Here is an 18,845-nt window from a genome sequence, read left to right on the forward strand (position 1 = left end):
TAACAGGAAGCTGGGGATGGGATGAAAACCTTCAACATTAACTGTATCTTAACTGGAAACTCTGTGTGAGGTGGTCGTAAAATACAATTCCTAGTAAGCTGAACCATTTGGGGGAATAAAATGTGACTCAGTAAAGGATTCTTTCTTGAGCACTACTTTTGAGTTGCCTCGCAATATGTTGCATTCCCTCGCTTTTCTTCTTCCATTCCTTCTGAGCTATAGCCGTGTCTACTCAGCTGCTCTCAGCGCAACACCCGAGTATGGATCAGCTTATTGAATTTTACTTTGAACCAGGCATTTCCTATGCAGCATTTCCTAGTCAAGAGGAAATGCAGACTACTGCTCAAAAGGCATATTTCTGTAGGCTACTTAATCTAAAGGACCAGATGTCAGTGAGGACACTCAAGCTCGAGTCTTCTACCAGAGGGTCACAGCCCCCAGTGCTCAGATTACCTCTGGTACCACTGTTGCTGAAGTGCGCACAAAAAACACACAATTTAAGATAATTTACAGCGCACAAAAAGATCCAGATTTAGGATAACACAACAGAGATTCTGTTTCTGCTACAGAATGCCTCAGATATGTTGTACAGTTTAATCAGGAATCATATTAATTAATACTTGCATGCAGTGCAATTTATTTTCATAAATAAGGCGAACAGGAGGAAAAATTACATTTAAATTGATGCCGTTTTCAGTGCGTCACTCGAGCAAATACAAGAGCAGAGTTTCATATTGTTCTCACATGTTCGTTGCCTTATCGAGCCAAATGCTGTGCGCCAGCACGTGGATGCGATGCGCTGCTTGCAAAAACACATATAACATAAATATAACTATGCTATTAACAACAAGTCATATTTCTTTTAACTCATCGGCAGCCTCATTAAGCAATCTTGGTTGTTGTACTTGCGGGTCCTGCTTAGTTATGATCTTCAATCTTCCCTTGCACCTGACGCGGACCTTGTTGACCCAGGCGACGTCCTAGCCGGTATGGCTCTTGTATTTGCGGTTTCACTCATGCCTGAGGTAGGCAAGTAGCATTATATATATATATATAAACTTTTTCATTATGTGTATTTTCTGCAGGAAAAGCAATTTTCTAGTTTTTAACTGTGCCTGTAAGGTTTCCTTGTGTACCTTGAAAATGAAAATTATGCATTTTATTTATTATTGCTCGTTTCAACTGCGGATAAATGCACATTTGTGCTCTAGCGAGTATTTGGGGGAAGTAGAACAATGTGTATGTTGGATTAGGGCTGGGCGATACGGCCAAAAATGTTATCACGCTAAAAAAAATATAATTCGATGTCGATAATCATCATGATAAATGTCAAGTCATTATTTCTTTCAAGTTTAACGGCTGAAAGGAAATCCCTGACCTACTGTATTTGCTGTATTAGTGGGTTAATTTTTCATTCACAAATGCTGGTTTAGACAACAGATTTTACCATTTACTTAGATTACATTTTTGCTACTGTACATTACTTCAAACTACATGTGAAAGTTGACTGCAGAACCATAACTGCAACATAGAGTGCATGGAAGCACTGAGAAAAATAGTGCACTTACTGTTGATCATTTGACCGCACATGAAGAACAGTGGTCTCCCCAACACCACCTGAGGACACAGCAACCACAGATTAATAAACCAAAACTTGTTGAAACCTGCATACCTCACAGTTTGAAGGATTGTTGTAGCTCAAAGGAATTTCGATTGATTTGTAACGAGAAAGGAAAGTCATACTCAATAACTGCTGCCTGAACATCTGATTAGAGAGATTGAGCGACAAGTCAGTGTAGCTTACTTGTTCCTCTGTCACTGAAGATCGCGCTGACTCCTTCATCAAAAGTTAAGTTGACATTTACACCTACAAGGTGGAGGACAGACGGACAGTGTTGGTTTGGGGGAATAAAAGTTATTCTCAGTAACGGAACATGAAAAATCTGCACCACATAGAGGAGATAAAGAATGCACTGAAATGTTAAATCAGTTAAAGGTAGAGGAGGAGGAGGAGGAGGAATGCATTGAATATCAGGTGTGTGATGGGGGATGTGTTGCAGAGGTTTGGACAGCGACATGGGCTTGTACCTTTTGGTGTGCTGATGGCTCTGTCATTCACAGCTCCTTTAGGCATCACTGCAAACATAAATCAAATAGTCAATCAGACCAGAGTGCTGAAAAAACTTAGTCATCAGAGTGGATCAAATTGAAAACTAAGCGTTTTTGATCATCAAATCAGGAATGATATCAAATAATTTAATTACATCTTTAATCAAATTTATATTATTTCTGCAATTTAAAAAAATCCTTTCTAAAAGGAATTTTAGATTAAACTGATTAAAGTCCTAAAAACGGTGCAGAAGTAGCCAATAGAACAAGCGAGCCATCACGATGTAGCCCCTCCTCTCCTGTCCCTTCTCACCAGAGCTCCGCATACACGCGGAGTAGAGCTAGCGGAGTGTAGATTACACAAGTTGACCATAACTACACCTGTCACTGGAAGTAAGTGAAGCAAAAACAGCAGTACTAGTAAAATGCTGATACTGCATCAGTACAACAAGCAGGAACGTGCCCCAAGTGATATTTTAATCTGCTCAGTCTCATCTACCGGAGCTGTTTTTACACAAGCACATGTGCTAGCTCAGCTAATAGCTAGTTATAAAAAAGCTAAATCTCTGTCTGTAGCCTGTTTAGCTGAGATGCTACGTACCTTAAAATTTAGCAACTCCTTGTAAACTCAACTGCTCATTGACATGAAATACCTCCTATCTGAAGCAGCACAGGGAGGAGGAGGACTGAAACTAACTGCTGTCTTCTTTCTAAACTTCACTCAGTATTTTGATGTCAAGGAATATAGTTTATTTTACATGTTCCATTTGTTTACAGTGAGATACGGATTTTATATTGTTACTTTGCTGCTGTAAACTTTACTTTTGTTGCTGCTCTGAAAACAGTTATAATATATTAAATTTGATAACTGTTCTGAATTTATTCTTTTTTAAATAACATTTTTAAAGGACAATCATTTAGTGATAAAAAACAACAATGAGATAAGAGATAAAGAACAGAACCAATAAAATCCTAACAATAAAAAATAAATACAATTTAAATGGCAGCAGGTAAAGACAAAGTTTATGATAATTTATCACTCATCGTTAACAAGTCTCTCATCTCTGGGATGGATCTCGAATTCATTTAATTTACTATTTTAAAGATTAAACATGACATTAACTTTAATCTTGTTATTTTCAACAAAAGGTTTGTGCTGGAGTTTGTGTTATTCAAAATTTTTACACCACACAGTCTAATTGGTTACTAATAATCGGTATCAGCCTGGAAAAAAACCATATCAGTCGATCCCTAAAGTCCATGCGCGCTCCCTAGCCTCTTGCCTACCAATTGTGAACTAAGCGACTAAGACACCACTAACACCAAAAAACAACCAGCTCAACACAGACCCCAACACAATCTCATACTTACATGTATGAAAACAAACAAAAGTTTTATGGCCTGAAGCCCGTCAGGCCAAACAAGAATCAGATTGATCAGTAAAAACATTTGTTTTGGAGATAAAAAACGACCCATAGTTGGCTTTCATCCTATTGGGTAGGTAAACTAACATTACTGCAAAGCATTTGCAGTGTTTTAGTTGGCTCAAGTTAGATATCTTCCCGGTTAACGCCAACCAGTTGCTAATGTTATCCGGTGCAAAATACTATAGTCATATGGCTTTGCACATTACCTGCCAACGCAATCCATATCACTATCCTGTGTACCACCGGTATTATGTCAAAGTGTTGATTTTAGCCTGCAAGAAATGATGTGACAGTACAAAGCAAATGTGGAGCGATCTGTTTATGCTAGCCTATAGTGATGCAGGGCAGAGGCAGCCAGCTATGTTTGCACAGATCTGCTGCTGTTTGCTTTGTAACATTTAACTCAGATTTATTTTTGTTTTACTGCAATATGATACTCAGGTACACAGCTTCTCCACCGGTCTCAGTCACCGTAACTGAAGTGAACCACATAATGTACAACAATGCAACATAACAGGGCAGGACAACAGGTGGAAGACCCATTCACTACAGTTACATCGCTTACTGCGGTCTAACTGTTATAACGTGTGGCAACAATCTCATTTATAATATTCAGTCTAGCTCACTAACTGATTTCATTTACATCCAATACGTTTAGGCCTAATTTACTAAAGGTTTGCATGAGTAAAAACGTGTGCAAACTTGCAATCACCAACATGTAAGCTGATCTAATGGTGTGCACGCAGAATGACGTCTTCCAAAAGTGCAAGACAGCACCTGTTGTTCATTTAGTACTTTTGCCTTAATCAATATGCAATTTGGGGCGTTTGAATTTTATTGTGCAAAGTAATGGGAGGGTAACATGCAAATACATTTATTTACTACACACAATGTGATCTAACAAGCCTAAATGCAATCTATGTGAGTGCAACAGCATCTGTATTTATACATTTGAAAGGAAGGTGCAAACCGCCGAGTGTTGCAGGGATGGCTGCTGTTATCGTTGCCAGAAGGAGACACAGCCATAATGAAAGAAAACAGATTAACAATATATTATTATAATATATAATTATTTTATTTATCTATTTGCTGAACTATAGGAATAGGTTTTTTTTGTACTTTCTTTTAGCTTTGGCAATACTGTATTAACATTCATACCGATAAAGCAAATTTGGTTTCAACCTGACTTCTTTTCTCTGTGAGATGGAAGAATGTAGAAAGTTGTGTGGCGCTGCGGAAAGCCCCCAGCTGCAGTAGTGCATGGATCACACGTAAAATTCATCCAGCCAGAGGGAACGATCACCAACTGTTCACAGCGTGCCGGTTGTAACAGCGACACAACCCACTATAGGTATCGGAGAGGGAATGGGGCGTTGGGGTGTACAGGGCCAGGAGATCGCGTAGCGACCGGCTACAGTGCAGACGGTCGTTGATTGTTCCCTCTGACTGGATGAAGAACGATCTGCTGGCATTTCCTCAGGTCTGGGTCATTCCAGCATACTGCATCCGTTTCTGCTGGGTTTTCCCAAAGCATTTTTTTCAGGTTGCTGTCCCAAGTACTTAGTGCAATCTCAGGCAGGATGGGCAGATACATACGATTTCCACATACTCGGGACGCACTGAATGAAACCAACCAAGGTTTTTACGCAGTGGCTGCTTTCCCTCCCGACTCTCCATGGCGGAAACCATTAAAACACGCAAAATCCTCTTTTAAATACTGCCACCTCCATTGTGTTTGCTCCTGTTGTCATTTACATTTACATTTATTCATTTAGCCGACGCTTTTATCCAAAGCGACTTACAATTCCTATACATGTCAGAGGTCGCACGCCTCTGGAGCAACTAGGTCTTGCTCAGGGGTTAAGTGTCACAGTGAACCCGGGTCTCTCACACCAAAGGCAGGCGTCTTATCCATTGCGCCATCACCACCCCCCATCTACGCAATAATTCTTAGTTAATCACCCATAACAGGTACTACAAATACACATGTAATATTTTAGAATGCACACGCAATTTAGTACTCTTTATTCAGGATGCCCTTACAGTAGCTGTGGTCACATTGCTGAGCCTCTCTGGTCAAAGATACAATGTGCTGCAGTGGGAGTTTACCCGAGTTTCCAGTCTTTTGTGCTTGCTGTCTCTTGTTCTGTCTCTGTTTTGCCCGTTCATTAGTTAGATGCGCTGGAGCACACGCTTGGAAACAGTGGTTGCAATCTGCAACCTTACAACTAGAGGCCACTAAAAACTACACATGGCCCCTTTAAGAAGATACCCTTGGAATATAAATGAAACCTGCAATAACTGATGTTTTGCAGCAGAAACAATCTGTAAACCCAAAACTTCAACATCACCTTTGATATGGCAAAATTGTTAGCAAACAATTGCATATTTACACATCCCACAGACATCATCAAGTGGTGTTTGTACCTGATGAATGTAAGTCCAATATTCACTCAGCTCTGTTTTTGGACTCTACCAAGTACTGGAGGAAATATCTGACTCTTTAGCTGCTAAATGCTCCACTATGTTCACCAGCTAGTCTCTAACTGTGACTGTCTGCCGTTTGCTGCTGGGCAGCCAGCTTTTTCGCTGTACAACTGCCTGCTGTGGTTGGAAAAGAGGCCATGAGAGCGGTGAGAGTGAACCTAAACAGTAAAAGTAAAACCCTGTAGAGCTGAGGGGAACTGCTGAGTTGGTGATAATTCTTTGTTTGATACAATGAGCAGCAACTTTCACATACAAATAATCTATTAAGTTAAAAAAATGGATCGTAGCCACTTGATGTAGTATTATTAATGTTATTTTAAATTGAAATAAGATAATGTGTTTAATACTAATCCAGATGAAAACACTTACTAAGCTATAACTATTTTGTGAAAGCTAACTGACTCAAATTTTAGTGAAAGATCAGCTGAGTTTCCATAAACCTCCAATGTGTCATACCTGTTCTTTCCAGAGCGAGTGACTTAGACTGGAGATGTTCCTCTAGCCTGCATCTGTGCACACGCCTGATAAAAAAAACACACACACACACACACACACACACACATTATTGTCTTATTTCCTCACTGAAGCCATATGCATGCATACCATACTGAAATATGGGGAAAACAATGGAATCCTAAAAAGTTGAAAAACACTGGGCAACCAGGTAACCTATTGGAGACACCTAGCCACAATGTCCCAATTTCAGTGATGTCATTTGTTACACACTCCCTCTTTCTTTCCCAATGTTTCCTGTCTGTATCTACACTATGAACTATCCAATAAATGTAAAAAACAAAAACAACCCTGGTGTACAAATCTTCCTAGAATCTGTGACGGACGTAGGAAAACGGATAATCAGCGGTCAAGATATCACCCTGGAACTTCCGTTTTTGGCGCTTTCTGCAGGGGTTTCTGGCTCTGGAGCTGGAGAGTCTCTGGTTGCAGACCACCTGCTGCCCCCATGTTCCTGCACAACACCAGCTGCTACAATTATTATTATAGTCCTATTATTATTATCATTATTATTATTGCTATCACTACTATTAGTCATTTTTAATGACATTTGTTAAGGCTGAAGATTAATCGTTTTCAAATCGAAATTACGATTTGAAAGAATGTGATCAAAAATCAGTCAGAAATAGACTGGCAGTGATAGTGGTAGTATCTGGCAGAAAAATTGCATCTTGATTTTTTCCTAAAATCGTTGTATTATTACCTACTACCATTACTATTATTATAGATCTCTAAGTGGAACTTGCTCCTGTGTGCTACGGTGGGTTCTCAGTTCAGTTGGGCGCCCTGATTCTAGGTTCTTCTCAAGGTTACCTGTTATACCATTGTCACCAAGTACTTGCTCATAGTGGTTATAGTCTCTATAAATAATATTATAAAGATTATGATCTAGATCTGCTCAATATGAGTGCACATGAGAATCTCTGTTATGAATTGGTGCTATATAAATGATGCAGTTATGCAGTTTATGAATAGGACAAAATTACCCTTATCCTTGATTGGATGCATCAATGTTCTAAAAACTAACCTATCTACATTTTGTAACTCTTCAAATAATTCCACTTTCCCCACCATCCTCTGTTTCATGCATGTGGGAGTGCCGGCAGATATTCTGCTTTTGGTAAAGGTGGTTGATCTGATCAGTCAGATTACTGGTAAAAAGATGCCCCTTAATCCTAAATTATTTACCCAGATGATGTAACTTGAAACAATGTACTGCTCACAGTTGTTTTTTATGCAGGCATTGCCTGATGGTGGAAAAAACAAACAACCTGTGGAAATCCATATGGCTGAAAGAAATTATTGATAACTTTGCTCTTTAAAAATGTAAGATACACACTAACATATTTCAGGAGCATGACAAACAAAATGATGGATGGAATGATGAAGTGATCTCGCTGCTGAATGGGCTGTTAACTGCAATCCTCTGCATCATACATATTCAGATTATGTTTGTCGATGTTATTCATCTTAGTGTCTCTTCTCTTCTAAAATATAATAAAGAGATGTTTAAAAAAAAACAAAGATTAGCTAATGTGATGGAAACCTACTTGTCAGTGTGTGCCAGTCTGGCAGACAGGGGGTTTGGACGTGGCGGCTGTGGGGTGGCAAAGCTAAACGGTAGGAGGGGCCGGGGCCTGACAGGAGAGCCTGTGCCTGAATGCTGAGGAGAGAGCAGAATCACCATGACACCTTCACTGACTGTGAGGAACTCCAAGACACTGGCCTGCATCTGCTATTAATGTGAGTAAATCTAAATTTAATTACAATAACTCCCTAAAACAATCAATAATTCTTAAACATAAGAAAATAAGAGTTTAATGAGCAATTTTACCATTAATAATTTAAAAAAGACACTTAAAGCAGTTACATTCCTGTCAGAGAACAGACTGCATGAAAAGCTCATCAAGAAAGACCATTTTAAAATACTTAAATCTAAATTGGAGATGTTACGATATATACACCTTACGAACATTTAATGCCTTGAATTTAGCCATTAATCAATTTAGGCCTCACAGAAACCCACAAAACACACAACTATTGATTATTCTGCCACTTATTTTCTCAATTTTTCACTGGCCAAGGTGATGTAAATAATTTTTTTCTTTACTATGCAAGAGTTTACTGTGAAATAAAGTAGAGGAAAGCAGCAGATCCTCTCATCATCAAAAAGGCTGAACCAGAAACGGTTCAGCTTTTTTGTTTAAATGATTAAATCTATTGTGAAAATATATGCTGGTTAATTTCCTGGCAACTATTAATCAATAAAATTGACTCATTTCAGCTCTAATGACTTCATTTCAGTACAACTTTTTTAAATAATGTATTTAAGAGAATCAGGAAATATTGTTTAAAATTAGTATTATAATAATAATACATTTCTATTCATATTAATATAAAAGACTTTGCAAACTTGTGGATGATTGCAATATAAAATACATAGTTTAAAATATATATGTTTTAACTTCTAATTCAATCAACACCATAATTTTAAAAAAATCTATGAAAATTAGGGCTGAGCACATTAACGCGTTGCATTATTACAGACTACGGCTGGATACAGAGTGTGGGAGAAGTAGATAAACAAAAGCAAGACAAGCAATCAAATGCCATAGCGAAGTGGATAACTACACACTGCATGCTGGTTAGTATTGGGGAAGATGTCGGTCTTAGGAACGTTCTTGAAACCACAACGTTGTTACTTGGCCCCGCGGGGTTGCTCTTTACTCCGCTGAACGAACAGACAGACAGGGAGATTTTAATTTGAATACATTAATGTTTAATTGAGATTTACAAGAAATATTTTATTGCTTCTGTGTAAAGGGAATACTGCTGGTAAAAAGCACCTTATTTGTTTAAAGTGTTTGCAAACCACATGTTATTGCACTTTTGTGTATTTAGCAGTACATTTAAATCATACATAGTCAACCAATACCAATACACTACTTTAAAATTCATTATTCAATTTTGCGTGTAACTATGTGATTAATCGCAATTACAAATTTTAATCATTGCCCAGCACTAATAAAAATATTGAAGAATAACTGAAGACTAATTTTGTCTATGAAACTATGAAATTTAAAAGCTTTCGCGTATTGATATTAAATAGTGGAAATTGAAAGATTTTATCCAAAAATCTGCAGCTGCTTATAACTTTATATATTATTATTATCATCATCATCATCATCATCATCATCATCATCATCATTCTGTATACACAAGTTTATTTTAAGTAGCACTCTCAGTGTTCTGTGTAGTGTTCTGACCTGTGCAGTGGGAGTCCTGGTGTCTCCGGTCAGGCTGCAGTTGTCCATCTGGTCCTCCATCTCTCTCTCCTTCTCAGCCGTCTTCAGTGCAAACTCCACCTCAGCCGCCAGCTGCTCATCTCCAGAGAAAAACTCCTTCACCTCGTTACGGTAGTCCTGCATCGTCACCTAATGGGAACAACGGCATCATGTCATGCAGGGAGTGTCACACAAAGGTTGGGCTGCTTATCTCAGGACCATGTTTATCTGTCCCAGAACTTTCCCTCTTTTAGTGGCTTCCTTTCCCTTATATCTTCCTGATCTACTAGATAATTAGTTGTTGTTTGTTAAGAAATGGATGAGTGGAAATGTGAACATAAGCTGTCTTGTTACTGCATTGCAACCTTTCAAGATTTTCTAATAATGCATGTCATCAGGCTACACATCAATCAATTAATGAAATGAACAAGTCCATGCCGTGGTCTCACCTGGAGGTAGGCCATGAGGTCTCTGAGGACAGGAGAGCGTTTTTGCTCCAGCAGGCTCTTTAGGCTGATTATGACAGGAACTGTATTCTCTATGAAGGCCTTCTTCTGGACCTGTGGATCAAAGCAGGAAATGAGCTCCCCTGAAAACTCCACCAAGTTTTCTAATGATATTTAGCGATGAGAGAGATGGGAATCTAATACCTTAAACCTGCATTCTATTGAAGGGCCAGCAGGGGGCGACTCTTCCGGTTGCAAAAAGAAGTCCGGCTCCATTAGAAATAATGGTAAAATGTTTCTACTTCTCAGCTGATTTATTACCTCAGTAAACACTTTCCTGATGAGTTTATGGTCTCAGTCACTAGTTTTATGTTTTCAATCCAATATGAGGTTCATTTAGTAAATTAAGGTCCCATTTAGAGGAAAATAGACCAGAAAGCAGAGTATGCCTCAGGGCGGGATTATCTGTGATTGACAAACGTAATCATGGCGACCTGTCAATCAGGCTAGAGACTCGTACCCTCGGCACTGTGTAAATTTAACCAGTGCTGTTGGAAAAGCTTATTAGGAATTGGCTGTTCACTTTCTCTGGTGAGTACATTTAGTTTTAAGCGACTGATGTTCGCTAGACAAAATTATCAGCCCTGTTTAAATGACAGTTAACGTGAATTACAGATGCACCTAGCTAAGCAAGCTAGCTAGCTTCACACACGGCCATTAGAGCCACCGTCTCATCCAAATGTGTGGCTGGTTGCAAAAACTCAACATGGCGGCCCCCTATCAGCCAAGCTCGAGGCTTCAAAACGGCAGTCCACTAACCAACGGGGGACACTGCAATGACTACGTCCACTTCTTATATATAGTCTATGTCTGAAACAAACTGTAGATGCTCCTGTCTCTTTAAGGCTCCCCCTCTCAAAGCCCACCGTCTTCTGATTGGCCAAGACCTGAAGCATGTTACCAGGTTGTTGTTGCGGTACAGAGAGAAAATTACCATATATGGAAAACCATCTCTGTCTAGCTCCTTGTGTCCCCAAACAGAGCCATAAATAGAAAAAGCTGTTGAAAACAGAGCGTTCAGAACAGGAAGAAATCTGAGGTTTTGGCTCACAGGGATTTTTAAAAAAAATACTTTGACCTCATTGTTTGAAGCTTTGGCCATGTTTAACTTGAACCTCCAACACTGTAACACTGTAAATAAGGCATAAAATATGGAGAAGCATAATAGGTCTCCTTTAATGTCTCATTTTCTATTTGTGTTAAATACAGAAAATGTGAGGTGTGGGTGTGGAGGATGCAGAGTATGTTAGTATGTTATACGGACATTTGATGCATTACTTTATCTGCTGATTAATTACAGTTGCAAAGGAATCTACTTTTTTTAAATGCGTAATTGATTACAGTTTGAGTAACTTCTCCAACATTGCTCACCTGTGAGACAACTTTCTTCTGTGCGGCTTGCAGGACAGCCTTAGCCATGGTGGCCATGTTCTCCTCCTCTGGTTCCTCCCCTGCAGCGCCTCCTGCTGGAGTAGATATGGCCTGCAGCTTCATCTCCTTCAGACTCAAGATGTTGAACGTTTCTGACAAGATGTCAGCACCATCTCCATCGAGAGGCAGCTCCTCGTCTGCAAAGGATGCTGGGAGAGGAAAGTTTATTTTCAGGTTAATACTGCTCTAGACTTAATTTGGTGCTGTCCAGAATTCACAGAGAAAACGTGTTAAGATGTCCAAAGATGTTTACTATTCATAATACACACTTTAAAGAACCACCGGAGTTCATTTGAGTCATCACCAGAGAAAGAAAAACATTTAGACCAGACAGAGCTGAAAAAGAATTGGTGGTTCTATGCATAAGTTGCTTTTTCCATGCTTTGTTGCTTTTACTTCTTAGTCCATTCATGCTCACCTAAGACAGCCTGGTTGATCTTGTTGGTGATGTTGAAGCGCTGGGCATCAGTGAAGTGCTCCAAAAGGAAGCGGTAGATCCGAAAACGCTTCTCGCGGTGCTGAGCTCCTTTAAGGGAGAACCGAACCTTGTCTCTGCATAAATTTAAAAGAAATATAAGTCAATGAAAGAATATTTTATATACTTAATAATCCTTGCATGTATTGTAACAGGATGCATACTGTACTCTTTCAGTTCTATGTAGTTATGAATACACAGGGTTTCAAGAGTCATCTTTGCAAATAATCATAAAGCAGTAATGGCAAATTTAAACTGGAAGACAGAAATGATATCCCCCACAGCGTCCTACCGCTCATTTTGAGGGAACTTGTTGTAGGACTTGTGTTTGCTGTAGCAGTTGAAGTGGAAGATGCACTCTATGAAGTGCTGGCTGAACATTTCTGGGTTCTTCTTCAGCAACAGGTGGAGCAGGCAGTATTCAGTCAGACTGGAACAGGAAACAGGAGGCACTTAGGTTTGATATTACGGTGGGTTTCTTCAGGTGCTCAGGGCAATTTTAGATGCAAGCTCTGTGTGTATATTTATTAATTCATGAACAATGTGCAAATGCGTGGAGAGATCACAGCATGCAGTCATATAGCAGCAATGTGGTATGACTGATATGAAGAAAATATGTCCCTATTATGCCATGGACACCCACTTAAAAATGTGTCACTTTGATAAGAGCAATTTGCTATGTGTGTGGTTTGAAGTTTTTTTTGTTTTTTTTAATCCTGCTGCATGATAGAATTGGATACAAAAGAGCCACAGACTAGGATGTTGTTGCTGATTTTTAAACAGTGCCAGCACGATGGTGCCTACACATAACACGTTGCACACCTCTGGAGCAACTAGGGGTTAAGTGTCACATTGGTGAATGTCACAATGGGGATTTGAACCCAGGTCTTCCACACCAAAGGGATGTGTCTTATCCACTGCGCCGTCAACACCCCAGACAGACGAGAGAGATTAAAGGTTCAGGAAACCTTTGCAGGTGTTTTGAGTTAATTAGCTGATTACAGCCCTTCTCAGGTCAACATTTCTGCATTATAAATTCTTTTTTCTAAAATTCTGATACATTTTGAGATACAGGAGTAATGATTTCCATGAGCTGTAAGCCGTAATCATCAATATTAAAGATAGGGTTTGAAATATTTTACTTTATGTGTAATGAATCTGGAATATATCAAAGTTTAACTTTTTGAATTGGACTACTTAAGCGCAATTTATACTTCTGCGTCAAATCGACGGCGTAGGCTACGGGGCTACGTAGAGGCAACGCAGAGGCTACGTCGTTGCCCCCATTTACGTTAGCGGGGCGCTAAACTGGAAGTTAGCCTGCTCGGCCGGCAAAAGTCAACACAGTGGACTCTGTAGCGCTCCCGGTGACTAGTGTTTGGGGGTGTAATTGCAGAATGACAGACCTACGCACAATTATAAATGCATTGGCTACGTGCGTAGCTTACGGCGTAGGTACGCACGTAGACCCTACGCAGCAGTATAAATGGGCCTTTAGTCATCACATTGGGACTTACCTGCTGATGGCAGGGACTGGGTCAACGAGTGCCACCATGAAGCGAAAGAAGAGGGAGCCCTTCCATTTCACAAATTCCTCCTAGAAAAAGGCATAAGATATAACCAATCAAAACACACCATGCCAAATGATTCCATGAAAAACAGCCCATTTAGCATGAAGGAGGAATGAGGGGTCGACTGGTGCAGAATCTTCTGACAAATCGAATAAGAGACTGAAATGTGGCAACCTTTTACCTGTCCATCTGTCAATTTGAACGACTAAAAGCTGATTCCTGGTGGAGTATATAATTGGCAGCTGTAAATGCCTAAAAATGCCTTCATTATATGAAACTGAATTAAGTTTCAAATGCCCTTCCATATTTTTCAAATACATAATTTTTCTTTTACATCACATCAACAGACTATAGAAGAAAGAATGTGGTCTTTATTTGAAGTAACAAAAATGGCCTTGGAATGAAAGATGTTGATATCACCCCCTTTCCTTGTATTAAACTGCAATGAATAGTTACGTACATTATGATGTGTGTAGAATGTTTAGAACAGTTCCCACCTGGAGCAGGTTGGTCAGCATGATGAGAGTCTGCTCCCTGATGACAGATTCGCTGTCTCGCAGACAGGCGGAGATGTTGGGGATGTAGTGATCCACGATGTTGGTGTATCGAACACACAGATCACACATAATCACCACCACATTGTTGCGCACAGCAACCTCTGTGCCGACCTCCAGCTCTCTGGCAAACACAGGCAGGTACTTCTGGACCAGTTCTTCATGCTGCAGACACAGTTTACCTGAACCAGACAGACAGCAATGAAGACAAACCATTAAATGTATGAGGAGACATCCGAAACACATCGAGGATAAGGCTATCATTTTGTATCGTTTCATAAAAAATGTTTCTCAGCTTTTACTGAAAGAGACACAGAGGAGGCAGACATAAACGAGAGAAGGACAGTTTACCTAAAGTGATGACTCCGTGTGCTCTGACTCTGGTAGGCAGAGAGTTTAATTTGAACTGGGACAGAGGCAGCGAGGCTGGCAGCTCCTCCGGGCACTCTGTCAATGACCAACATAAAAAAACATGACAGCAATGTCAACCATGTGACCACAGAATACATTCAATGTTTTTCTGTTAAATTTTGAAGCTCCTGTGTAGAGTGTAGGGCTATACCAAATGTCATTTTTTACATTCAAAGCTTCTATTAAAGAGGTGTTATTATGGCTTTTTCCCCTCTCCTTTATTGAGTTATGTATCTTTTTTGTGCATGTAAAAGGTTTGCAAAGTGAAAAAGCCCAAAGTCCAGCTCAAAGGGAGTTCTTCTTGTATCTCTCACAGAAAACTCTGCTCTGAACTGCTTGAAAACAGCTCGTTTGTAGTCCAGCCTTTCTCCCACTTTGCTGTGACGTCACAGCGAAAAATGAGTCATAATGCTCGCTAAGCAGCTAGTCCGACACACCCTCAAAATCACCGGTGGAAAAATTATGGGAAAAACACTGAGCTGCAGCACGCCTCTCCTCTCCCTTCCAAACACTAGCTACCCTCCAGGCAGTTAATGGACATAAAGTTGTTACTAGGGCTGCAGCTAACGATGATTTTAGTATTCGAAACTTCTATAGATTATTTCAACGATTCATCGATGCGTCTTTAAGAAGCACTTTTGCTTGGCGATAGATGATAGATATTTATTAGTCCTTTCGTAAATTCATACTGTGTCATACAGCAAACATCAGACCGACAGCCAGTTAACTCCTGACTGTGAGGTTACAACTCACAGGCCAACCAGGAGAACAAACGCACGTGCACATTTTCAGCTGAGGACTGCAGCTTACTTTGGCTTCAACTCAACAATCAATCATGATTTCAGCTAAATGCTAAAGTTGCTGTTACTGTTACCTTGTCTGTGGTCCGCTGGCAGAACACCTTTTTGTTAAGCTGCCGTCGTGCTGTTGCCGAGGCGACATACGTTTTGTTTTACGGTGGACGGACTGTGACATTACAGAGTTGTTGTTTTCTTTAGCTTGAAATAATCCCAGACTTTGGACACTTTCTTCTTTGTCCCTCCTGTTTTCTCTCTTCCCACTTTGCAAACAGCTCCATCATAATCACGCTGCTGTGCGACAGTAATAAATGTCCCTTTGAAACACTGTGCTGTATAGTTACATGGATTAAACGAAGCATCGAAGAATTTGTGTCGAAGCATTTTATGAATCGATTTAATCAATGAATTGTTTCAGCCCTAGTTGTTCCTGTGATGTAGAGACAGAGCTTGGTTAAAACTTTGGTGTTTTTTGAAAATGAAACCATGTAAACCTGTTCTGGTACAATCAACCATTCAATTCACAGACAGTGAATTGGCCGTGTTTGCGAGAGAGAGCGCGACCGAGCGAGAGGAGGTGCAGAGCGAATATGTGCTCCAATCAAAAACAATTTTAAAATGGGTCGCCAAATTTACTTGGGCGGCTGTTAATCTACCTGGGCGGCCCACCCAAGTAAAGCCTAGGTGTGGGAAACACTGGGGCTGGCAAACACCAGAACTGACTGTGGTGGGAGTACGCCTGATAAAAAAAATGCTCTCACTAAATCTCTTTTTTCTAACCTGCAAACCAGGTTTCTAGCTCTTTACCTACCTGCCAGTTTGTCAGAATGTGTTGTGAGGACAGATTCCACCAGCAGCACCGTCCTTTTGCCGACCTTGGCAGGACAGTGGAGTGACGCAACACCCAGAGTGTGCAGGTGTTTAACCTGGAAGAGAGAACAACTTACATCACAAGCACAATACAAGTACTGACCTGGGATCTTACAGCACCCTGGGTCTGTGAATTTAACAAATAATCAGGGGCTTTGTGTCTGTAAAGTTAGGAAGGCAACATTTTGTTTCTGTGATTGTTCAATTAACATACCAATGTAGCTGAATACACATTAGCCATTAGACATTAGTCATTAGCCTGGATTCAGGTTTTGTCAGAAGACATCATGATTGTAAAATAATGGTTTTATCAGTGGTGTGCAGTGACTGCTGTGTTTAGTGAGTATTTCATACTCCTTCAGTTGTCTGACAAAAGAAACCCAACATGTAAATGAGAAGTACTCTATGATGAATTTAAGTGACCACAGAGAGCAGGAGGAGACTGAACGGAGGTGTATCAGGCTGAAACTCTACAGTCAGTACCTGTAGCTTAGTCACCATGAGGCTGGGTGACAGTGAAGTTAGCGAGAGAACGTTCTGTCTTTACCTCTCTGTGTGATCACACATTTTAAACCTTGATTTATTCAGTCAAACGACATTGTGAGCATAAAATAATGATTTTCTCATCCGGCTCTGTCTGTTGCTGCTGTACACAGCACGTGTTGATGTCACATAACATAAGACACACTTAAGACGCTAAAAAAACAGGCATTTAAAAGGTTAGACTGAAATCTTTTAACCTGCATGGTAATGAAGGTGTTGGGGTAAGGGAAGGCCAGCAAAGGGTTAGTTCTCACCATCAGCTCCTCATTGAGGTTCTGGGTTCCATTTTCTCTCAGGATGATGCTGGCTAAATAAGCCTCGCAGACAGACACCAACTCACCACAGTGCTGGTTCAGAAAAGCCTGAACACAAAAGAAATGACATATAACATAAATTATAGAAAGATCAAACCAACTGACTCCCTTTGGGTTTACACCAGTGGTTGGCAATAGGCGGCACGACAGCAATAATATCTGGCCCGCAGCCAGATTGCTTTGATAGCAGAAAATTAAATAAATTGATAGCGGCTAGTGCTGAAATAGATCTCAGTCATGACAGCAACAGTTACTCACAACATAACTTCCTCTTAAGTGATTGTGCCTCTAAAATAAAAGCGTGAGAATGTCTTTTGCAGCAATGCTTCATGTCGAGTTTATTAAGAGCTTTTACTTTGAAAAGTTCTGAAGGACAACTCAAAAGAGACTCTGGCCTGCTTAGCACACCTCTGAAAAAGCTGTCAGTAAACGTGTGATTGGATTCCCCTGAATTTCCTCAGGATAATGAAAATAAGCATCCATAGGTTTATGAATGCGGATCAAACACCGGGACGCGCACACACTGCAGCACATGCTTTATTGTGAGCATGTACAAAAGTGTCCTTACCAAGGGAGAAAAGAAAAATCTGCAGTTAGTTGTAATCGATCTGACAATTTTCCTAATGGAAGCCCCGCACAGTACAGACTGAGCTAAACGTGCACACGAGAACACAAGGATTTGAAATAATTTGACTATGTTCTGGCCTGCCATGTAACGGCTTGAAAAAATGTTGGTCCAATGCCAGAATTATTTGCCGACCCCTGGTTTAAACTTTGCACCCTAACATTTCTAATTATGAAACTATGCAGGACAAGATCTCCCACCTGAGTCTGTTTGACGTCTTCACTGCGGCCGAGTTGATAAAGAGTCTCCACAGCAGCACAGATCACCTCCAGAGATAAAGTAAAAGTCTTCAACCAAGACATCAGATTCTCTGAGTAGACAGAGACAGAGATGGGGGTTTACAAAACTTCCAGACTCCTCCAGGGAATTTTCCCATCATCTTACACAATCACTTACGAACAATCCTGTCCTTGGTGTCTTCATTCAAATGTACGGCGATGTCGCCCATCACACACAGGATGTGACAGGAGGTTGTCACGGCTACATCCTTCGAACTAAGAGCAAAAATACAAACATCACCTAGCTAACACTGGATTGCCAGCTGAAAATAAATCAAGAGCTCAATGTAAATGTTGCAAATAAATAGTGTGTGTCCTTCTCACCGGACCATGCTGTCCCAGGCATCCAGGATCTTGGTGAAGGGCAGTATGGGGGACGAAGCAACAACCTTGGAGAGCAGCAGCCAAGCCCCGGCAGCGTGATCTGCCTCAGTGTGTGAGATCAGGTCCGTGATGAATCTCTGTGTGAACTTCTTCTGTTTGGACCAGATGGTGAAGGCCCTGCTGAAATATCGGCTGGAGACCCGGGACAAAAAACATTATTAGCAACAGCAGTGGTGAAGTGGTCAGTTTCTAAGCAATAAAGCCTAATATACCTAATATTTCAGCATTTGTTATGTTTGACTATTTTTAATCAAAATAAAACAAAA

At 40.3% G+C, this 18,845-nt stretch overlaps 1 protein-coding gene across 1 annotated transcript in view; it reads right to left on the bottom strand.

The window, feature by feature from the left end:
• Positions 1-1,568: 1,568 nt before the first annotated feature.
• ncapd3 (non-SMC condensin II complex, subunit D3) overlaps positions 1,569-18,845 on the bottom strand; it is a gene marked incomplete at its 3' end in the record, with an annotated part of 30,203 nt that continues 12,926 nt past the window's right edge. The window contains 18 exon segments of the mRNA XM_038737853.1: positions 1,569-1,617; positions 1,805-1,867; positions 2,089-2,136; positions 6,480-6,544; positions 8,087-8,199; positions 9,803-9,970; positions 10,270-10,380; positions 11,698-11,906; positions 12,176-12,309; positions 12,525-12,662; positions 13,750-13,829; positions 14,301-14,539; positions 14,709-14,804; positions 16,377-16,491; positions 17,233-17,340; positions 18,118-18,227; positions 18,314-18,411; positions 18,520-18,711. Of these exon segments, the coding sequence (XP_038593781.1) occupies positions 1,569-1,617; positions 1,805-1,867; positions 2,089-2,136; positions 6,480-6,544; positions 8,087-8,199; positions 9,803-9,970; positions 10,270-10,380; positions 11,698-11,906; positions 12,176-12,309; positions 12,525-12,662; positions 13,750-13,829; positions 14,301-14,539; positions 14,709-14,804; positions 16,377-16,491; positions 17,233-17,340; positions 18,118-18,227; positions 18,314-18,411; positions 18,520-18,711 (2,136 nt within the window).

This window comes from Micropterus salmoides, unplaced genomic scaffold (assembly GCF_014851395.1).
Source record: "Micropterus salmoides isolate LMB-PRFRI ecotype aquatic unplaced genomic scaffold, ASM1485139v1 Ms_hic_scaffold_22, whole genome shotgun sequence".
NCBI classification, from domain to species: Eukaryota; Metazoa; Chordata; class Actinopteri; order Centrarchiformes; family Centrarchidae; genus Micropterus; species Micropterus salmoides.